The sequence below is a fragment of the Euwallacea fornicatus genome, chromosome 18, assembly GCF_040115645.1.
Source record: "Euwallacea fornicatus isolate EFF26 chromosome 18, ASM4011564v1, whole genome shotgun sequence".
NCBI classification, from domain to species: Eukaryota; Metazoa; Arthropoda; class Insecta; order Coleoptera; family Curculionidae; genus Euwallacea; species Euwallacea fornicatus.
The window spans coordinates 2,786,936-2,809,855 of NC_089558.1; the positions used below are offsets into that span (position 1 = coordinate 2,786,936).

The 22,920-nt window shown below is 40.6% G+C and overlaps 2 protein-coding genes across 5 annotated transcripts; one reads left to right on the forward strand and one right to left on the reverse strand.

Moving 5' to 3' along the window:
• The first annotated feature begins 350 nt into the window (after nucleotides 1–350).
• Wnk (Wnk kinase) lies at nucleotides 351–22,021 on the forward strand. Of its 4 annotated transcripts, XM_066292690.1 has the most exons (41): nucleotides 351–513; nucleotides 694–958; nucleotides 1,010–1,283; nucleotides 1,385–1,520; nucleotides 1,577–1,752; nucleotides 6,659–6,873; nucleotides 7,111–7,281; nucleotides 9,289–9,333; nucleotides 9,592–9,768; nucleotides 9,824–10,103; nucleotides 10,222–10,423; nucleotides 10,575–10,953; nucleotides 11,012–11,158; nucleotides 11,223–11,375; nucleotides 11,612–11,777; nucleotides 11,836–11,882; nucleotides 11,940–12,170; nucleotides 12,294–12,530; nucleotides 12,595–12,899; nucleotides 12,978–13,295; nucleotides 13,422–13,875; nucleotides 14,073–14,414; nucleotides 14,764–14,823; nucleotides 14,998–15,110; nucleotides 15,163–15,343; nucleotides 15,394–15,628; nucleotides 15,686–15,859; nucleotides 16,024–16,404; nucleotides 16,492–16,616; nucleotides 16,694–16,945; nucleotides 17,089–17,349; nucleotides 17,403–17,698; nucleotides 17,753–17,885; nucleotides 18,057–18,137; nucleotides 18,218–18,418; nucleotides 18,548–18,676; nucleotides 19,486–19,870; nucleotides 19,926–19,963; nucleotides 20,142–21,125; nucleotides 21,579–21,735; nucleotides 21,797–22,021. In XM_066292690.1, the coding sequence occupies exons 3-40, from the start codon at nucleotides 1,277–1,279 to the stop codon at nucleotides 21,705–21,707; spliced, it is 8,346 nt and encodes a 2,781-aa protein (XP_066148787.1). In that variant the 5' UTR covers nucleotides 351–513; nucleotides 694–958; nucleotides 1,010–1,276; the 3' UTR covers nucleotides 21,708–21,735; nucleotides 21,797–22,021. The 4 variants fall into 4 exon arrangements, with proteins under 4 accessions (XP_066148787.1, XP_066148788.1, XP_066148789.1 ...); XM_066292691.1 differs by lacking the exon at nucleotides 9,289–9,333; XM_066292692.1 differs by lacking the exons at nucleotides 7,111–7,281; nucleotides 9,289–9,333.
• Nucleotides 22,022–22,116: 95 nt separating this feature from the next.
• Nucleotides 22,117–22,866, reverse strand: LOC136344853 (macrophage migration inhibitory factor homolog). Its single transcript, XM_066292723.1, has 3 exons — nucleotides 22,669–22,866; nucleotides 22,308–22,480; nucleotides 22,117–22,246 (listed from the first exon to the last, which is right to left on the reverse strand). Exons 1-3 carry the CDS (start codon nucleotides 22,774–22,776, stop codon nucleotides 22,168–22,170), a joined length of 360 nt encoding a protein of 119 aa, XP_066148820.1. The 5' UTR covers nucleotides 22,777–22,866; the 3' UTR covers nucleotides 22,117–22,167.
• Between the last annotated feature and the right edge of the window lie 54 nt (nucleotides 22,867–22,920).

The following is a 22,920-nucleotide window of genomic DNA, read 5'->3' on the forward strand; positions in this document are numbered from 1 at the left end:
TTTTTAATTTTTTTTCCAGGATCTCCTGCAACTCCAATAACAATCTGACCCTTGGTGACTCCAGGCAAATTGTGATAGAAATCTTGCTTTAAGGGAATTACCCAAATTTAAAAATTACATAAGACTGTTTAAATCTAGCCAGAAACTCTTGGTCACACAATTCTAGTTAAGGCCTTGGTGCTCATTTAGGTTATAAGACAAACTACATAACTGTTCTGATTTAGTCAATTCAAATCAAATATTATTTATAGTAAGCTAGTTTCGTTATTATTATTTTTTAACTAGTAATACCTTATCAAATGCTTTAAGCTTTATAGTTGTCATAATAACGTAACAAGTCTAATCATTCATACTGGAGATAGATTCAAAAAGGTTAACATTGGTGCATTCTTATAATGGTTCCTGCGAATCGAAGAATTTTAATAAATTAGTGAGAGCACCTTGGTGCAGAGCCTGTCATCCTGAAAAGAAGGAAATCACGGGACAGACCTGCCCCAAGCTCCATCAAGGATCGTTAGTATAAATTTGTTATTCCCAAGAGTAGAATTCAATGGAGACAGCATTCACAGAATCTACCATCTGATGAAAACTGGCTGGATATTTCACCATTGAATTTCGCTCTAAAACATTTATTGCGTTGCTAATATGACGGATCCAGTTCTAAATCATGGTTCATTTGACGATTATACATAGGTCGACCTTTGCAACCATTCCGCGCAGTAAAGGCTCTTCCATCGACTCGGGTACAGGCGGTGGTGGATCCGGATCATCGGGCGGTTCCCGGGGGCGGGGGCCGCTGGCTTGGACTCGTTCGTTAACCGCGGGCGGCAGTAAGAAGGGAGACCTCGCACGTCAAAAAAGAGCGACATCGATTGCCTCGGTCGAGGTGGGGGAGGAGGCGGCTCTTGTTCAAACAGCCGTCGCCCCCCCTGGAAAATATGCTCATAAAGATGAGAGGGTAACTGCGGCTACATTGTCAAGAATTTCAGAATGATTTAAGTGTTTTTAGCCGAAATCCACAGTTTACCAGAGCGACCCTTCTTCAGCCCAACAGAACGCTTTCGACAAAATTGACAACATCGAGTTCATAGATCAGACTACGTCACCGCAAGATGTACCCAAGGTCAGTAAAGGGTACCACACCCTGGACTCCGATGGCGAGATCAGCGAGCTTAAAGGTCAATCCTTCGAAGAAGACGTTTTTAAGACGCCCCAAAAAGCGCAGAAAGGCAAAATTAAAAACAAGACCTCTAGCGGAAAGAAGAAGAGCAAAAAGATGAAAGGTGAGTAAATGATGACAGGCGGAGAGGATTAGCTAATTCTTTAGTGAAATAAACAAGTCAATTGATAATCTATAAGTAATGGTAAAATTTGCTTCCTTCAGCACAATCGCTAGAACCGAGCGCCTCGGACACCAGAAGCCAAAAATCTCCGCCCAAAGAGCAAGTAACTACTATTAAAACTGTGAAAACGGACACGGAAACCACGAAAATCGTAACTACTACCACCAGCTTGAACAGGTTAAATTTTTTGAAAAATGTTTAGTTATGGAGTGATAATTAACTTTAATTACCAGATATACATTTATGAAACTGAAAGAGGAGGAAAAACGTCCTGAAACGCAGTCTGAGAAGAAAATTAGAACACACAGTTGCAGTAGTATCCCCTACGACAACATAATAGAAAACTTGGCCCCGTTCAGGAAGCGGTTTTGTAATGTGCAGCTTTTCGGCGACAAGGAGAATGAGAAAGGTGATTTTTTTATTTAGAATTACTTTGAATGTAAGGGTTTTAAGAAGAGAATTTAACATAATATGCTTGATGAGTACTGAAAAAAAGCTTCTCAAATAATGTCGCTCTGTAGCGAAGCATTTACATAGATACTAATTTTTCTCTTGAGTAACTTATCTTCCAGGTCCCATAACCCTCGTGACAAACCAAGTAAAGTATAATCGTACAGATCTTAATTCTTTAAAGTTTATTAATTCGCACTAGGGTTGTTAAATATAGGACTTTCAATTACTCGCTACATAATCCATCCAACAGTTTGCTATAGTATGAATAATTTCTAATGGACTTTCTGGCTGAAATGGTGAAAGGAATTTTTGTTGGCCCTCCTACGCTGCCTAATCGATAAATCAGACATGATTATTTGTTATTTTTTGCAAATTCATTTGCAAGAGGTCTTAGAAGAGATCCTTTAAGAAGTACGTCGATTAATATGGTTTATGCAATCGCCAGCGTTTCATAGAAAATTTGTGGTCCTATTCTTCGACCTCTTGAGGTACCTAATCTGATACTCCTCGATTTGTATCTATGGATCTTCAAGTCTCGCAAGTTATATCCATGCACTTCGAGCGAGAGTTTGTGCTCAGGTAATGACTTCAGCTTCTCTATCCTTGATTTTAACATCTTCCCTGTTTACATCTCAAATTTGAAATTTAGACTTGCTGTTATTGAGCGACCGATGTGCGATTTTTTCCAGTGCACAAAATGCAACTTGAACAGGTTGCTATAAAAACGAAACAGTGTTACTTTTTTTAATAATCTTGGTTCTATTGCGGCGAGTTATCAGCCATTCTGGGAAGTCTTAACTCATTTTAAATGGAAGGGGCAGGCACTCGCTACAGGCACAAAGCAGTATATTGTACAGTAGTCCAAAACCCGGACCTTTGAGTTTATCTTAAGTAATTTGTCGAGTACATAATGAATAGGGGTAAAGTTAGGGGGCGCAAATCCTTTGGTGAGTAGTTTGAGTGATTCTATCGCAACTCACACAATGCACCTAATGATGAATTATTATTTATCAGAGTATACAGTTATTACTCAGTCACCCTACAGAGCATATAAAAATATCTGTAATGGTATTCTCCAGTAACATGCACCACTGGGCCGTAGTAATAACTCTCGTTATCTTTATTGCCAGGGAGCCGAAGTGCCGATCCTAAGAGCAACGAGGCCTATATTTTGTTACAGACACTTAAATTCGAATTAGATATTTAACTGAAGCAATTCGGAAACCGTCTAGGAAAATAACACTTCTTTTCGCCCCTCTAATACTTTTCTAAGCGCAAAAGATTCGAACCTGCGGCTTTCGTTCCAACGAGTCGCAAACATTACATCACGCTGTAAGCAGATCGTTCGCTGATAATTTAAATAATAGCACTTTTGTTCAAATGCAATATATTTAGTAAGCAAATAATGGGTTCTATTACCTCACCGACCATGGTGGTGTGCGAGAAGTGTCATCACAGGGTCAGTAGTTTTAAGCACGATTTTGGTTTGTCTTATTGCTATTTGCACAGTTGCGCTAAAAAAATTGTTTTTACGCCAGTTTTTGTTTATTTTATCTTACAGTAATTTCTTCCAAGGTTGGTCAATAATAGGATTTGAAGTTTAACCGGCTGATTTATGGGCAAAACTGCTGCCAGGTGTAACGCAATATTTTTTTATAGTTTGCAAATGTTGCACTTAGACGTCAATTGGGTGTTAGATAACAAAACCTTTTTCTTAATATTGACTTGTGCATATGTATTAAATCGTGGACAGAAGATAATTTCCACACGCAGTGTCAAAATCAACCCTTTCTTGACTTGCAAGAATGTCGAAACTCAAAGGAAAATGCCGTTTTGGTCTCTACTGATTCTTCAAGGGCCACTCTATCGATTTTTTTCTTTTTTAATTTTTCTTTACTTTCTCACATAACGAGGGAAATGATAATGAAATACTCGGAGGAAATTCCGTAAGGCATCAACTAATTATGGTAATGATAAGTGCAGGAATATAATCACTATAATCACTATCTTTTATTTTCTGTAGTATTGCTAACAGTGCCATCGTACAATTAAAGTGTTCTGCTTTCAGTTATGTATTTTCAGACTGAAACTGATAGTCATTTATTGTTGCAACAACCAAAAAATATGATTTTGTGCACCATGTTGATTTAACTGTTGAAATTCTCATTTGCTACCACTGAGGAGATGTCAAAAAATTGTATGCAGCGCCCTCTCACCCCTAGTATATACCTGTCTTTGTTTGTTATATGGGAATCCTACTGTTTTAAGTGGGGAAGTATGCTTTGGATGCGTGGAGACATACGTTATATTTTATTATTACTTAAAACGGTATATTAGGAGAATATACAGCACGATATTTAAGATTCACGATTGAGTCATAGCTCGATATAAACGGCGGCGGCAAATGAGAATTTAAACACACAAAATTAGAGACTTCTTAAAAAATATTTCGATAATTTTTGACGCCGAAAGAAAATGTCTGGACATATTGGAATTTGAATGCGAATTACCGAAACATTTTCCCCACAAGCAGATTGAATTTTTTTAAAAAGTTCAATTAACACACCATTAAAGTGTGCCTTAGGACTCTTAAATGAAGTATTGATGACTTTAACTGGAAGATAGGTTCCATAGAATCTAGGAATGTGACTAATGCTCGGTGAAAATGTTATAATTTCTATGGAAATTGTCCCTCTGATGCACTTGCCAAGATCTTATTTGCTCTTTGCGCGTGATAATTGAGGGAAACACCAGTGAAGGATGGACCCCGCAATGCTAAAATGATCAAGATACGACGGCGGGAGATCGAATAGCCCTTTAATTTCCCAGGAAACCGCACAGCCACTGAAAAAATAGGCATCAATTTGATAACTTAACTTTTCAACTCTACAATCCAATCAAAAAATTACATCCTTTCGAATCCGAACCATCTTAATTCTTCACCAAAAAGCTGGTACCTGCAATCATCCAAACAGAACCGGCTTAGGCGCGAACATACCCGTCCATCACCTAGTGACACGAACTTCAAATTCGGTTTGTCAACAATCGCTTAATCAAAACGACGAGCTCATTATCAAATTATCGGGATGTTTGTTTGTTAGGTTAAATCGTGCTCTCGGACACACATTATCCCATTAGCCCCTGGAGACCTAGTGCTAAATTTAGTCGGAAGGTATATGAGATAATAGTGCGGTCAAAATTCGCAGTGAATCTGATTATGGAGGAGATAGAGGAAGGACAAGATGGACAAGCTTAAAACACGGTATTCACGTTCAATTGGGCAAAGTTTTGATTGTTTACTTTGTAACAAGGTGCAAGTATTTTACATGCGGACCGTTTCAAATTTGTGCTTCATGGAAAAGAGATTTTGTCCGAATGCGTCACTTGAGAATAAACCCTACTACACACTCAGGACTGCATAGTTGTTGATATGAACGTAACTGAAAAAAATTCCCTGCCCGCGGGCGGAAAAGTGTGCTTTACCGCACTGAGCACCGTAATGTTTTTTAATAGCTCTGAGAAGGGCAAGGCTACTTTTCTGTATCAGATCCTTATGAGAAAAATCAAACGGTCATTTGTGCCAAGAAAATGCCTGATTACTCAATATTAGATTTCCTACCTGCAGGTACCTTTCGAAACGGAATAACCATAAAAGAAATGGAATTTAGTTCCTTTATATTGCCACAAACCATCTGAAGTGAATGGTCTTAAGATAACATTATTTCTAACAACAAAGGCCGGTTTATTAGTCACACATTGAATTAGACACTAATCGTTGGTAGTATTGACAAAAGTGCGTATGAATAAGGGATGACCAGAGAAGTGACTAATAAAACCAATTGCATTTGCACTCTTTGTAATCGACCAGTCAGCGCATTGAGTAAATCGTTCTCTAACTGCTTACAGAGGGGACTTGGAACTTGTATCGTCGCAAACGAAGCAATCTTTGATATGTTATTGTAAATTTGATACTTGATAATGCCGGATTAAGACGCAGATGTACGTTTCGAAAAATAGACGCGCTGCATCTTCTAATCAAGTCTGTTATCCCGAGTACGTAACTGATTAGGTACATATTTGCATTGAGGCCATCAAGGTGAGGTTTTACGATCTATTTAGAACAATCCGATAGCATTCCATGCTCTTAGGCGAATTTTCTAGTCAGATTAGCGGAAATTGGTCTGATAATCCCTTGGCTGGGCAATGAGTTTTTTGTGCTTTGATGTGTGGGTTCCGAACATCCCACAAGTTTAAAAATTTTAATATCTCATTGTCTTTGGTATCACAGTTTTCTTTACCCGCTCCGATAAGTAGTCTGTCAATGGGGATAAACACACATTTTTAAAATGGTTCAAGTTCGTAGTGTGATTTGCACGCAATGAACGTGGGTGCGTGGATATATGGAATTTAGGAATTTTTAAAGGAACACTTTCCGAATCGATTGGTGAACACAATGGCTCTCAGGCCACCACGATGGCTAGATTTGAATCTATGTGACTTTTTCATATGGTCTTGAACTGGTAGTTTTTCAAAGAAAGTGCGCGCCCCGAGTACTGCACAAGTTTTAAGAATTTTAACTTCTCATTATCTTTGATATCGCAATTTTATATCCCCGCACCGATAAGTTATCTATGTCAATGGGGCGCCAGATAAACTCTGCGTACAATGTAATTACTCACACTCAGTTAAAGGTAAAAGTTTTTTTACTATGAGGATCTTGTGCGTTTTCGCATTTTGCCACGGTTCAAAATTCGCCTTAAAACAAATAAAATGACTTGCTAACATGATTTTGATGAATACAGTTAGTAAGTTTCCCTCTCGAATCCGCAGCAAACAAGTGGTGTTACAAAGCACTTTTTTAGAGGCGGCCGCTGCTGCGCAGGAGACCGACTCTGACGTGCAGCGCATCGTCGAGGCGATTCTTGACCAGGTCCTTGATATGGCCATTGAGGTCGTCGAAAAGAACCAGTTGCTGCTCATCTCAAAAGCGGGGGAACTTTCACAAAGACCTAGTGAGGAAGGCGAGCAGGTCAAGGACTCGGAGGAGCAAAAGGAGGAGGAGGAATTCGAATACAAGGTAGAGCAAACCGGGGTGCTTTTAGATATGTATGTATGTGAATAATTCCACTGGGGTAGAAACGCATGATGGTAGATGGCTGCATTAACTTGCCAGCCGAGCAATTTTTTTTCTAGCAAAATGGGAAATTATTGGGATTATTGAGCAAGCATTAGCCAGTAATGGTTTATTTGGGTCAGGGTTGCTTAATTTGCATCTTTACGCTAGTAGAGAATACGTGAAAATGTATTTTTGTAGTCACGTATCCGGTGCAACACCGGTGACATACTCTCGGGGTTATATCCTCCCAAAATAACGCACGCACCCTCCAATGACACGCTTGTAGACGCCAAAAGTTTTGTCGAAGATTATGAGGAGTACCACGATTCCTGTAGCGAGATGCCAGATTCTGAGCTGGCCGTGGGGCAGGTAAGGGAGGAAGCGCTTGAAGCGAATTGCAAAAGAACACTCACATCACACACTACTAGAGCTGGATGGGGCTCATCATACTTCATTCCACATTGTTCGTCTTTCATTTATCGGTATGGTCTCATGCATACTAACGTGGTCGTATTGTTGAACGAGAAACCCTTAACTGCATCGTTTACAAAACAGTCATTACCAGTTAATGAGTAATATCAATGCGGTATGGTTGGGAGCAGCTGCTTGTTTGCATTGGCAGGATTCTCAACACTTTAAGTCTTTCGCAACAATTTTAAAATTTTCCACGAACTATTCCTTAACTTAACATTTTCTCCATGAACTAAAAAAGCAAAAAACCTATTTTTGGGTGCATTCCAAGCGATCTTCTAGTTTTAATTAAGAAGTTAATATCATTCCCTTAATTACGTTAAAAATCAATAACGTCCCTCATTATCTCTCTAATAGTAATCACGTGATTTGCCCGTGATTGACAATGTAAATATCAATAAATTCAAATTCCTTTCTTTTATTTCAGCGTTATTATCAGCAATTCACATACTAAGGACGTGATTTTTAAAATAGTTAAAAAATACAGTGTGATTCGCAACGCAGTAAATGTATAACAAGTGCGTTTAAGTTCAGGAATTTTTAGATTAACAGTTTCCATATAGATGATGAAAATCACCCCACTGGCCACCGCGATCGCCAGATTTAAGTAAATGTGACATTTCTGTCTGGGGAAATGACCGGTTGACGGACGGTTGCGTTAAAAGTCGACAACAATGAAAGAAGTGTAAAATGCAATTTAGTATAACATTGGAAGACCTTAATTGAAAATTAGAGTAAAAATATTTAAGGGTGGCCCACACCTAATGCGCCCTTCTTTCATCAGTTCAAATTTTAACCCACTAAAGAGGTCGATAAAAGGAACACCTTGAAGGCATTACTGAAATAGAGTTTTTCCTAATTTTCAAGACATTTCCTGTGACCAATACCTCAGCAACTGCAGGCATGAAGAATGCTTTCATATAGAAAATCGACATATTTTGAGGTTCCTCTACACGCACTTGTTCATTGCGCTTCGAATCACTGTATACAATATAGAAGCAATACTAATTAAAAAGAATAATAACAAACTTTACCAAGTACATTACCCAAATTCCTTATAAAGGTAATTCGAATAACGGCTCAAAGTGCAAGTGCGTCTTTCTGGGGGGAGCGGATTTACGACTTAGACACCCGAGATAGAGAGAGAGAGAGAAAGAGAGAGATAGATCAATGGTCAAATGTCATATCTTTCTTTTAAGAATACGCCTGCGATGGATCGCAGTGGAGAGGGTTTCTTTCAGGATTTCATGATAGAGAGAAAGAGAGAGTAGTAGAGTCATAGGAATCCTTAAAGCGCTATTGCCTTCCTTAGGGTCTTTCTCATATCACTAATGTCAAGAATTACGCCACCCTGGTGCCGTCGCACTCAACCGTGAGAATAAGTACCAATGGCTTTATCGCCATCCAATTGAGTTATCATCTTTAGTCTTGTTCGGTGTCTCGAACTTTATGGCACCCTCAATTATGAATAATAACGGTGGGAGGGTGCGAAAATGAATAAACAACTGCGTTGAAATTAAGAATGGTTAACGCTCTTCAGTGGAGATTCGAACTTGGTGATGTGCGGTGTTGCTCTTACAGTTTGATTTGAATTCTTTTGGTGGTTGTAAGAACAACACAATTTTTTTATTCTTTGACAGGTAATTGATTGAGGTGTAAACGTAGTAACTTATTAAATTTCTATTACGTTTTCGCTATTATTTATCTTCATTATACCGTGCTGCATTATCATCCATGGTGGATCCTCATGGGCGTAGTATTGATAAGCGTTATGCAGTCCTATTGGCGGATTTTACAGAAAAAGTCAGTAGCGCGGTCATTTTTACGCCATTGCGGAGCCATCATCGTACTGTGACGCGAGTTGCCAATCACCCCATTATCTCACCATACTGTTTTTTTTTCAAGTTCTTCTTCGAGGGACAATGTTGCCACAGTTTATCCCGTAGTCAGGTTAATGTTATATCAAATTTGACGTTTGAGAGAGGGCTTGCGACCTTTAAAAGACTATTAAGAGCCTTTTTTGCCGCATTGCAGTGTTCTGGTAGATGTAATTGCATGCGCAGACACAAGGCGTTTACTAAGACTTATAGGTTTATGAGAGTATAAGTTTCTGTACACTTTTGCCAACTAACACTTTCATCAGCTTGCAGTTTTTCCTAGCAGCTCCTTTCAATCTTTTTTATAGTAACAAGGGAATGGTTTTATTAGATTTTAAACGAGCTGGGTGACAGTGTTAATGATGCAATAGCCGACAGGCAACGACTGAAAAAGAAGAAAGAGAAATCCGTGAAGCATGGCGGAGTAACTAGTCTAATCCCCATTGAGACTGATTCCAACGCTGAGGACGACACCGAAGTGCAACAAAACGATATGAGATTACTTGAGGTATGCTGCCTCGACACCACCAGAGCTTGTTTGAGGGTTTGTGTGGGACTCTTAGGTAGGAACGAAGTACAACATCCCCAAAAACCTGTTCCAAAGCGCGGAAATGACGGAAATCACGGAACAAACCATCGACCGTCATGACGAAAACGCGGACAGCAATTTGGAGGTGGAGCAACCGGTGGTTGTAAATTTGCGTGAGCGCGAGGGGAAGGAGGATGACGATGACGTATTTCGGCCCATAGCAGTCAGCCCTGATGGGAGGTTTTTCAAATATGAGGAGGAAATCGGCAGGGGCTCGTTCAAAACTGTTTATCGCGGTTTGGACACTCAAACTGGTGAGTGTGATGCGAATCAAAGGGTTATTTCAGGGCTTTCGGGCAATAATCACATGCGTTAATGTTAAGTTTTTATCCATGACTTTGCACACGCTTCATTATTCTATTTAAAATTCAGGGGTGGCGGTGGCCTGGTGCGAATTGCAAGAAAAGAAGCTCAATAAGGCGGAACGCCAGCGCTTTAGGGAGGAGGCAGAAATGCTGAAGAAACTGCAGCATCCTAACATAGTACGGTTCTACAACTATTGGGAGAGCCCCGGTCCTAAAAGGAAAAACATCGTTTTAGTCACCGAGTTAATGTTAAGCGGAACCCTCAAGGCGTAAGTGGAGTCCGACCCTCTAGAAGTGGCTGCTACGTCATAATTCAAGTGCGTGTTGCTGAAATGATGACGTAGCGGTACACTAACTGATCTCCCACACAAAATAAAACATATGTTTGGATGAAGCACCAATTCCATTGTTATATTTCAGGTACCTTCGCCGCTTTAAAAAAATCAACCCAAAAGTCTTAAAATCGTGGTGCCGCCAGATTCTAAAAGGTCTGGCATTCCTACATTCCCGCGGTCCTCCCATCATCCATCGAGATCTGAAATGCGACAATATCTTTATTACCGGCACAACTGGTTCAGTTAAAATTGGAGATTTAGGTCTTGCCACTTTAAAAAACCGGAGCTTCGCCAAATCCGTCATTGGAACTCCAGAGTTTATGGCTCCGGAGATGTACGAGGAGCACTACGACGAAGGAGTGGACGTATATGCGTTCGGAATGTGCATGCTGGAGATGGCCACCAGCGAGTATCCCTATTCTGAGTGCACTGGGCCGGCACAGATTTACAAGAAAGTTATATCGGTAATTTATATGTTCAATTGGACCGCGACATAGTTGGCTGTAAATCTGTTCTATCTAGGGGGTCAAACCCGCTAGCTTTGACAAGGTTCAAAACCCAGAGATTAAAGACGTGATCGAAAGCTGTATTCGGCCCAGAAAAGAGGATCGTCCGAAGGTTAAGGATTTGCTTCAGCACGCCTTCTTTGAGGAAGATGTTGGTTTGAAGGTTGTTTCTTTGTCGTCAAGCCTAAAAATACGTTTTTGGTCATTTTTATTCTTTAATCAATTAGGTGGAGGTCGTATCTCAGGAAGGCCGGAAAATCGTCTTCAGGCTGCGAGTGGTCGACCCCAAGAAAAGGACTCATAAGCATAAAGAAAACGAGGCCATACAGTTTGAGTTTGATATGGAAACAGACAAGTACGACGCGATTTCAGCTGAAATGGTGAGTTAACTGATGTGACATACACGAATGACGTTTTCCTACACAAAATGTCATTAATTTTGACATTAAACCTCAATACTTGTAAAAGACTTTTCTTTTTGAAAACCGAGTCAACAAGAAGATTCATAACACATGCGCAAAGATTCGTTAAAATGCTAGAATTTTTTATTGCACCTATCCGCGAGCCAGTTTTCCTTACCCGGAAAATCGATAATTTCTAAACGTATTTGTCTAAGGCCAAGTCCGGAATCATCTTTGAGGAAGATGCCAAAACCGTTTCGCAATTGCTAAAAGCCCAGATCGTGCAGATCAACAAAGAGCGGGAGAAGCAAGAGAAACAGAATAAGGAACAAGAAGTTTTGGCGCAACAGCTGCAGTATCAGCAGTACTTGCAGCAGCAAGGTAGCTCGCTATTGCGTTTATTTAATAATACTTGATGTAACATAAATCCAAATTTTAGCTGAGCAGCAGATAAATCAACAGCAGCAACAAAATACTCAGCAACAGGTATGTTAATATTCCGTCAATAATTGGCAAGTTTCAGAATGTTTTCCGCGAATGTAGTTCCAACAACAACAGGCTCAATATCAGCAGCAACAGCCAAATATCTTGCAGCAAATGCAGCCAGATCAGCAACAGCAGTTCCAACAGCAACAGCAACATGGCATCGTTCAGCAGGAGCAACAACAGTACCAACAACCTCAGCAGCAACAGCCGCAAGATATGCAACATCAGTTTCCACAACAGCCAGCCTCACAGACGGTTATGAATGTCGCACCTGAAAGCCAGACTCAGGTAAGTTTTCGAGAATATCTTTAAGTTTTTAAATTTATAGTACAAACGTAATATACAACCCGTTTTCTATATACTCATGATGAACCTTTCGATTATTTCGTTAAACATTCTATTTTTTTTTAGCCTCAAACAGTTATCTACCAACAACAAGCGGCCCCTCAAGCGACCCAATCTCAGGGCCAACCTCAAGTCGACCAGCCACAAGTGTCGCCTCCTTCAGGAGTACAGTTGCAAAGGCAAACTTCAGTAGAGCCCAACGTTCAAAGTCAGCCCATTGTCCATAAGCAATCGGCCCCCACTCAGTTCATACAGCAGAATTATATGCCTGAGGGAGTTGCGCAGCATGCTGAATATATACAGGTAAGAATGTCGAGAGATTATGAATGATTTAAAAGAGATTTCGAAATACTCATTTACGTAATAGCAGGTAGCAGGAGTGAACCAAGCACCTCCTCATGAATCCACCTCCTTGCAGCCGGAAATGTTGCATCCCGGCCATGGAGACCAGCACCGCTTGAGTGATACTCAAATAGAAATTCAAACGCAAACTCCAAGCTTCCAGCAGCCTCAAAACTTCGCACCTCAACAACAACCTAACTTTCAGCACCAGCAGACCTACCAAACTCAACAGAACTTCAATAATGAACAGCAACAGTATCACCAGCAATATCAAGCAGAGCAGCAGCAACAGTTCGCCCAGCAACAGCAGCAATACCAACAGTCGCAAATGTAGGAAATTTAGATGCAAATAGGACCAAAAGTCAGAAAAAGCCAAAAAATATTTTACAACTTTCAATATTTCAACAGATACCAGCAGCAGACGCAAGTGTATCCACAGCAACAACAGCCGCAACAACAACAGCAAATGCCAGTCTATAATCAGCAATACAGTCAGCAACAGTCGCAGCAATACATGGCGCCCTCTGTGGAGCAGCAGCAACAATTTGTAGCATCTCAGCAACAGCCGCAGCAGCAAGGTGTCGACCAGCAAGTGTATCAGCAACAGCCACAGTTTACGCAAAATCACGTACAGATTCCACAAACGCAAGCACAGCCACTGCCTGTACAACAACAGACACAGCTGCAGGATATAACGCAAGAGCTATCGCATTCCATGGGTCATCGGTAAGAAAGAAATAAACTTATATATCTTAAATTTCCGGTGGTCTATTTTAACGACACTTCATGTCAAACAACGAGTACATTAGTTTGTCTTTTTCACTAAATGGTTTTACTCTTTTTTTCTTTAAGATTGTCAACCACCGAAATCCCCCCCATGAATCTTGAACAGCTGCAACAAAAGCTGGCTGCTCAAAGTCTGAAAGACCAGCACCGCGCCTCTACCACCTCCTTACCTCCCATGCCGTCCTTCGATCAAAGTCAACCGGATCACCGCAGACTTTCCACCGTCTCGCAGCCTGCCTGTCCTCAGGAATATACCCAATTACAACAGCAAACCATTACTGAGGAATTGGCGCAACAGCAACAATATACTCAATTGCAACAGCAAACCATAACTGAGGAAGTAGTTCAGCAGCAGCAACTGCCACACATGCAAGAAGAGGTTGCCCTTAAAAATGGTTTAGTAGAACCGATTTTGACAGCGGAACAGTTGGCTGCGAAGCTGAATCAGCAAAATACTGCGGCGATTTCGGGGCATACTCAACCACAGAGTGATGATATGGATCTGTCGGTGTCCGAGCAGGTGAGTTATGTAAGCCTCATTGTCCTTTAGAGTGTGTTTAGTGTTGGAATTATTACTAATTACATAGCAAATTAACTGCGTAACAATTGTAATATCAAAGCCTCTTGAGTTCCAATCTGTATGATCCTCAACAATCTTGACTATGTGCATAAAAACCTAACTAACACTCAATTTTCACGCCGTTCTCCCTAAAAAAGGACCACTCGTCTTCGACTAGTGCTGATCCAGAACCGTCGAAACGTCGCGCAACAAAACGTTCCTCGATCCGGCATCGACTTATAGTGGATTCGGTCCAAGCAGACGGTACCGTAGAATGCCGACTTGTTTCAAAACAACAAACGGTCAGTTTCAAGTTCAATCGTTTGGACACGACCGCGTCCGATATCATAGACGGCATGACCAAACAGGACTTGTTAAAACCCGGACAACATGAGAAGTTGAGGGTGCATCTCCAGGAGGTGATGATGGAACTCAAATTGAGGCCCGATCAGATCCCGGAGTGTGCTCGTTCTGGGTCCCACGGTCGCGAGGGGCGGAAGGTAGGTTTTGGCCATGATAAGTGAATAGTTTGGGTATGCGGAGCGCACGTTTTGTTTCAAGCTTTAGTAATGAATTTTTTGAAGAGATTTTTGAGTTCCTTTCGTGGGCTAAATTTTAATGTATTAATTTATAAATAACATTGTAAATTCAGTTATTAAAATTGTAAATTTATTGTAAATCAAATAGTCAAGTATTTATAAAATAAATTTTTATTCTGGCGGGTTTCGATAAATTCTTAATGCGTTCGACTGGTTAAGACTCTAGTTAAAATTGCGTTTATCACATTTTCAAGAAACATTTTTTTCCTTTCTAAAAAATAATCATTATAAACATGCTGCTGGAATAAAGGTTAGGCACCCGTCTCTTACGAGGCAATCCCACAAAAAAACCCACAGGCGGCATCGATCTGTAAGTATGGAATCTACGACACTTAAAGCTCGTTTCATACTTCGTTCACACTTTAATGTGAACGGATTGACTGTGACATAAGGGTCACTGTAGCATGAAACGATCTTAACAGGGCAGTTTTTAGAGAATATTTTGAGAAAAGAGCGTTTATCAAACTATTTCTTTCACTTCTAGAGAGACGAGACAAGTAGCCAACCTTTCAACGCCAAACTCGAATCAAACACAAACCAGAATGATCTTCAGACCATCAAAACCACCTTAGCAGATACGATTTACCAGAACCTAAGGTAGCATTAAAAATTTCGTAAGATTTCCAGGTAATTATTTATGACAATTTAGGTGCAGGGAGAGCTTAAACTCCAGCGGCACTGTCTCGAGAAAAACGAGCACCGCCTCGGAATATACCCCCGAACACACTTATGTCACCAACACTAAGGGGCCCCAAGTATTGCTGAAGCAAACCAGTGTCAGCTACGCTAATGACAGCTGCCTGGTGGCTCCACAAGAGGTCCCCACATCTGTAAAGATAGTATACATACAGACTTGCAAAAAATTAATAAAATCTTTCAGGTGCAAACTCAAGAAATCAACCATCAAGAAGAGTTCAGGAGTGACATCCCCGATCACTCTGACGCTTTTAAAACCGAGTTGGCCAATAGCTTAAAGCAAAAGGAGTCACCGCCACTGATACCCGGTCAGAAAGTGAATCTCAAAGTGTTTGTTATGAGTATGGGCAATGATACTCCTCCTCAAAATGGGGCTGGAACACCTAATGGAGAAGCATCCACTGAAGTTCCTAGTGAAGGTGCAGTTAGTTAGTTGGATATCGTTTGAAATTTTGAGGTTTATTATATATTTTTAGGTGGAATAGATCTTGCAAAGCCTTTGGAGAAAGTCGAGTTAAAAGATCTGCCAGTTAAAAACGCGCTGCTATCCCCACAACGAAAGATATCCAGGTTTTTGGTGAGTCCGGTTCTCAGTGGTCAGTTAGACGTGCCGAAGGGACTTGACTCGGAAATTCGAGAGAGCGCAGCAGGTGGGAATTTCATTTTTGATATGCACTTTGAGTTCATTTACTTGATTAATTAATTAATTAATTACTCGTAGACGTAACTCCTAAGACTATTGATGGGAAAAAAATTAGATATTCTTAATATCTTTAACCGGAAATCACCTGCTCACTATTGCTATCTTTGCTAGAAAATGCCCAAGTCGAATCCCAAGACGTTTCTCCTCAGCAAACCATTGTTCCTACCCAACAACCTCAACCGCCTAGTAATCAGCAGTCAATGTTGCCCCAACAATCTGAACCACCTAGTAATCAGCAGCTAACACTGTCCCAACAGTCTTTGGTTGCCCCAGTAAGCATTCAGGCGCCCCAGCCTACTAATTTCGAAAATACAGGGACGCCCCTGGTAATCCAACCTGCACAGCAACTGGCTCCATCTGAACCAACGGCCAGTATGCCCAACAGGAAAATATCAGCACCGTTGGAAAGCACAAGGCTGGACGTTGAGAAACCCATGGAGCAGAAAATAAGCGTGTGTAGTTTGAAGGAAGATTCTACAAGGGGAGAAACAGGTTTGTGGCTTAATTAATGGTTAACATTGGGTGGTGAAAGTTTAATAAAATTATGATTGGGACCTGGTTACTAATACCTCACTATAGGTCAAGTGTGTGGGCCAGAATTGATCAACACAATCGAGCAGTTGAAGATAAGTTTGGATAATTTGAAGAACAGCAGTCATCCAAAGAAGGAAGATGAGCCTAAGAAGGTGCTAAATAATGTTGAGGTAACTTAATTTCATTGCATTCTATTATGATGTTGATCATTGTTCTTATCAATACGAGAGATTTCTGACACTTTTAGGTGCCTCCAGCGAAGCAGCCACCCTCCCAACCACAGTCTGCTTTCACTCCCGCTCCGGCGGTGACTCAACAACAGCCCCAATTTACTGCTGTGCCTCCCGCAGCCTCCACTATCACCCAAACGACCGTACCTTCACAGCCAGTGCCTCAATCCCAAGTGGCACCTCCTGTTATCAGTCAACCACAACAAATACTTCAAACTCCTCCCGTTATCGAACAGGCGCAGGGAGTACCAAATTTGCAGCAACCTCAGGTACACAACCCATGTTAGCCATGCATTATTGACATAAATCAATGGAAGTTCCAGCAATATTTCGTTGAAAGTTGGCTAAAATGAATGTATCAAGTTGGTAATGGAACGGTAAGTTAATTATATGCCTCTACTTTAAATTATAGGCCCCGATTCTCGCGAACGTCCCATCAGTAGTGGCTCAGCCTCCACAATACGTGGCTCCTTCCCCATCACAAACCATAGTGCAGCCCCAGTACACGCAGGCCCCACCCATCCAGCACGCCCCTCCGATTCAACCGTTGACTTCTCAACAATTGCCGCAAGCTACACCTCCGATCGAACCGGTGACTATTCCTGTCCAACAAACCGTGGCTCAGCAAAGTTTTGTGCCCATGGGTACTGTTAACGGCCAATATGTGCCACAAGTAGGATTTCTTGATATTTTCACGTATATTATAAATAAAGTGGATGAATTTAGCCACAACCTGGAGTTCCAGTAACACAGATGACGTATCAAGCTGCCCCAGCCATGACGCAATCGGTTATTTCTCCGCAACAGCAAATGATGCAAGTAACCACCAATCAACCCAACGAAGTGGTTTACCAGCCCCAACAAATTTACGCACAACCACAGGCTATGCCTTCCTCGGGATCTGTCCAAAACCTGTCAACGGTTGTGCAACCGGCTCATTTCCAGCCCTCTTTGTCCGTAGAGGAAAACCTGCAAGGTTATGCTAAGAAGGTCTTACCAGATCTTAAACACGTGATTGAGAGGTGATTGTGGGGGGGACTTCCAAGAGATGGTGTTTGACGATGTTTGGGTTTTAGTGGATCTAGTAGGAGCAGCCAGGCTTCGACGCCCCAGCAAGAGATGATGTATGATCTCAATTTTCAGAGGAATCTCCAGCAAAGGTTGTCGAACATGGGACCTTCAGCTGGTCAGTACGTGCCCCCTACTACGGTAAGTTATTTCTACGCCATCTTTTTAGAGGCGCTCAGTTAATATGCTCAGTTGACTGCATTATTTGATCATTTGGCTAGTCAAATTCAAAGAAAAGTCAAGGTAAATTGCAACTCTTATAAATAGATAAGTACTATGAAATGAAAGTTCAACTTTTTATTATTGTTTCAGGCACCTTCAAGTCCCCATGCTTTAATCACGTCATTAGAATTCCCTCAAGAACCGATTTCAGTAGTGATAGGTCTAAATAAGGTGGGTAAAGAGATTTGAGAGGTTTGCTAAAGTTTTCTATTTGAAGTTTCTAAGTTTAAGGCATTTTTGTTTTATTTCAGCTTCGAGTGGAGTCTGGTAGCGGTTCCGGTAGCGGAGCAGCCTCCTCAGAACTACTCTCTCCTGTAATTGAGGTGGATCAACAAACTTTCAACACCTTAAATGGTCAAACTCCAGCTCAGTTCCCCACAGTCACTGATCCTAAAATCAGGGATTTGAGCGATTTGAATGATCAACTGAAGAAGATTAATGAAAAGCCTGTGGTGAGTACTGAATTTGTGGTAAAGGGCAAAGAGCTTCTTTTACAAATGCCACTTTAAAAATATTGCACGAGATGTTTATTACGTTCTTTGCGAGAGGGTAAAATTTATTTAAATATCTATTTGTTGCAGACTTCCAGCGAAGGTCAAGCTCCGCCTCAGGTGTCGGATAGTAAGGCGGCGGATATCATTGAGGAGGCGAAGAGGGAATTGAAGCTGGAATTAGAAAAATTACACGAAGGAGGCATGACTGTTAATCAGGTAAATTATTGAAAATTCGTTTTGAAAGGTGGTTATAACATAATCAAGGTACTACAGTCTGTGCGCCCAGAAGGCAGCGACAATGTTTTTGACAATTCCAGAAAAATTGAGAAATTTTATAGTTTTTCTCCAGTCGATGGTGGTGGTTGATGAGGACGAATTAACTTTTACATGTAAAAAATCGATTTAAAAGTTGTTTATAGTCGATAATCCAGTATCAAATGCCGAAATAAGCTACTAGTGACGTGCTTAGGGCAATCTAATACTCTCTTATTTCTCATTCACAGTTCAGACGTCGTGTCAGTCTTTTTATCAAAGATCAAAAGTTAAAATTGTTGCGCGTAAGTAAACAACAGGCCCATTTTTTACCCCCATCCTACCGGCTATAGTTAAATGAATAGAGAGCTTAAACCCCTTACAACCGGAAAATCAAAGTTCGGATAACTTTAGGGAATAATTTTCAAGAAAACGATCAAATAATTTCACGGTATCGACTAATTTCTTCGTTTCCATGGAAATTATCTCCAATGCAGAGTTGGCGGTTCTTTGATCTGTCGGCCCCTAAACCGTTCTTTTTGGTCTGAAATGTTTTGGCACTGACAACTTCACGGACAAGTCAGGTCAAATATTTTTTAACCACAAATTTTTAAATAGTAATAGTGGCTTTCTAAAATCATCGTCTTAGACATGGATAGTCGCCTCATTGTCATGTCTCAAATAGTTCAAATCATGATCTTATCGCTTTTCATTTGAACTAAGTTGCTAAATAGTTTTTGTTTTTCTCCCTTCTTTACTCGAAATCCTCACAGGCGCTGCAGGAATCAACTCCTGACTCGGCCGCACGTGAACGTCGGGTCTCACGCTTCAGTGTAAGCGTGGTAAATGAACCTGACCGAAGCAGGCTGACCCCTCCGAGTGCACTCAACGAATCGAAACCGAACTTTCCCGATCCTTCACGGAAAGAGAGCAACGATTCCACCTCCAGCGGTGGCAACTCTGCTCCTGTCAACCACGCCGGAGCAGTATCGGCCGCGGGTACGCCCTTAACAGGTGCAGTCCAATATCCCGGCATCGGGAGGGGACAACCAGTGGGCGTGACGTCTGGCGCGACTGGACAAGACTTCACTACAGTGATCAACACAACCTTTGATTCACTGAAGACGACCCTGGTCAAATCATTGCCCAATACTGGGGGTAAGTAGCATTAAAATATTGCTTTCTTTTACTAATTACGATATTGATGTTCTAGAAGAATTGCCTAGTGAAGAAGAAATCTCGCAAGTGAGGGTAAGTTGCTGCGTTGTTTGAGGATTTTGTTCTATCGCCGCTTGTTGTGTATGTTGTTGTGTTTGCCGTAGCAGTAGGGAACGATTTATTTTTTAATTAATGTTGTCAATCACCACCATTTCCTGCCCATTAACGCTTCCGTTGATTTTTGTTTTTATTTTGTGTTTTATGTTTATAGTTTCCTCATACCACTATCACCAAAACTCCCTACATATCGCTCAATCTAGATTATCCGGCTCGTCCTCTGAGGAAATCGTTGAGCTACATAGATTTGAAAAAAGAGATAGAGACTATTATGCCCATTTCAAAGAGCGAGGACGAGAATGTGCGTCGGGCATGCATGATGGGCCGCAGAAAGTCCAAGACATTTCGACAATTTCCTCAAATCGTGGTCGTTCCGCCTGAAGCCGACAATAATCTAACTACGAGCATGCCCGACATTCACAAGTCTTTGGATGACTCACAGACCTCCAGTTTATCTCTGGTTTTGAATAATGTATGGGACAAAAACATATCTTGCCCAGATTTAGCCGATTCGAGCATGTTCAAAACTCTTGATATTCAGGAGTTCAATACCAATGCGGGAGTATTTGACTTTAAAGAAGCCACAGCTCTTAAACCACGCAAGTCAAATACTGTAGCTGTCTTGGAGAGTCAATGCGGTTACAAGCGGAAGAAGAAAAGACGTCTAGAAACGCCCACCGAGGTAATAAAAAGGAACTGGAAATCTAAGCACTCCAAATCAATGCATAACTTGCTCAATGAGATGCCAAAGGCGGGAGTTGATGAACAGAAATATCACACCATTCACTCCTCAGAGCAATTATTCTGTCGTACCGATCAGAATCTCACAAAGAACATTTTCAATCGCCAATTTGTCTTTCCCCCTTACCCAGACACCAGGACATCCACTCATCAAACATCTCCAACGTGCAATAATTGCTGCTGTTCTGCATTTTCTACCCACCGCAGCTTATCCTGTCAAAACTTGTCCTGCTGTTGGAGATGCAACATTCCAATTTTTTCTTGTGATACATGCCCAGTGGCATTAGATGATAGGGAACGGTGGGCGTGTTCTACTAGACACTTTGAGGCGAAGCTTAGGCGTAAAAAGACGATTCCTATTGAGGAGTATCTGGAGACATATTTTGAGGGCGAAACGGTAAGGGGAGTTGAACAGATCAAGGCAATAAAATAGCGAATTTTGGGCTGTTCAGAGCGAAGTCTATCGTTTTCCTACTTAATTAGATAACATAGAATCAATCAGATGCTTTGACTGACGGGGACTACTTACAATAAGTGGGCTATTATCGAATTTATGAGACATTCTCCCAGAATTCTGGCTCATTTAGTGACGGGGCATCTTTCGTCGTAAAAAAATGCATGGTAGTGTATATATAACCAACCTCATTTAGTTGTCATTAATTACTAACTGTATAGAATTAATGGAAAAATTACCTAAAATATGTTTTACACCAATCTTAACCGCTTGTGATTAGTAGTAAAAACTGTTGCTTTTGCTTCAACCATTTAATCAAATAGAAACTAATTTGGGTAGTAATGAGCTCTATTAAAGGGGGCGTTAGTTAAACAATTTTTCTCTCTCTGTAATCAGGAAGAGACTTTCGAAGAAATGCTCAATAGACAGAAGGCGGAACTGAACGCTCTGATGGAAGCACACAGAAGACAACAGCTTGAATACATGGGGAAATACAAAAGGCAAAAAGATAGAGGTGACACCTAGAATAACACGGAATGAATTCAACCGACAGGTAGGCATCACCAGACTGATTTGTATATTATTTTGAATTTGAAGTTGCTCTTTCTGGTTAGAGTGAAGCTGTACCAAGAGGATAGAATTGATTACTACATTGAAAAAATTGTGAGAATGAAGGCTGTATAATCATAATTATTGTTTATATTGTATAATATTGATTTCAAAAAGTCTAGTTTATTAATTGTATTTGCTAATAATTTATTTTTAATATCCTGTTATTCTAGTTTATTGTTTATTATGATGAAAAGAATCAAGCAGTAAACCTTACTATAGGCACAAAATGGGCATTTTTTTTCAATTGACTATCCATTAAAGATCCTGAATTCTTACCCCTACATATACCCAGAGTAGTATAAATATGAATAAAAACCATAAATATTGTAAAAAAAATAATTTTTTCATAGAAACTGGGAAATCATAGCCTTCATTAACCAAACAAATCATGGAATGTTCCTCCATTGTATCCAACATCACTGGAAGGGGCATTCTGGAAAGTTATATACATCCTAAAACAAAGCACTTGCATAATCTTAATGTTTCCATGCATCCATAAATTTGGAAGCAAACCTAGTTGGTGGTACACCAAGCGCTTGCTCCACTGCTGCATATAGAGCTTTAGCATGTTTTTTATTTTCGTTAACTCCAAGCCCTCCAATGCTCAAAAGAACCCCTTGTGCTGTAGGTTCAGTGGTACCACCAAATGCCATATTTACACCTCCCACTACTGTGGCTGCACAATACTACATAGAAAGGTACTGTTCATTGAATTATTGGGTAAATTGATATGATTTTTGAAGAGCGAAAGTGGAATATGGTTCAGGTGAAAGTGGAAATTTCACATTTAGCGACGAAATGATAAAAGGGTTACATAACAGGTCATGTTTTAATAATTAATGGGCGAAAAGTGATATTGTTTTTTTGCACTTACGCTAATGGGCTTCCCTATCGACTTGGCAATTATCTCGCAAAGGGTTGCAGGAAAATCCTTAGGAATTTTTTCTTGGGGCACATTAGTTTCAAGCCGAAAATGAGGCATTTTGAGGAGAGAAAATAAACTTAAAATTTAATTTGAGACCTTTTAGGTTACAATATCAAGTGCGACTGTCAGCTGTTTTTATATACCTAATTTCGGATTCTGATGATTATCTGTAATGAAGGTTAGTCACCAGTTTTTCCTCAT

Coding starts and splice junctions, on each gene's coding strand:
- Wnk (XM_066292690.1), top strand. Junction 13,296..13,421: donor TCGCATTCCATGGGTCATCG/GTAAGAAAGAAA, acceptor TTTTTCTTTAAG/ATTGTCAACCACCGAAATCC. Junction 18,677..19,485: donor GAGGCATGACTGTTAATCAG/GTAAATTATTGA, acceptor AAATCCTCACAG/GCGCTGCAGGAATCAACTCC.
- LOC136344853 (XM_066292723.1), bottom strand. CDS start 22,776: ATGCCTCATTTTCGGCTTGAAACTAATGTGCCCCAAGAAAAAATTCCT. Junction 22,481..22,668: donor CGATAGGGAAGCCCATTAGC/GTAAGTGCAAAA, acceptor CTTTCTATGTAG/TATTGTGCAGCCACAGTAGT. Junction 22,247..22,307: donor CTTGGTGTACCACCAACTAG/GTTTGCTTCCAA, acceptor GCTTTGTTTTAG/GATGTATATAACTTTCCAGA.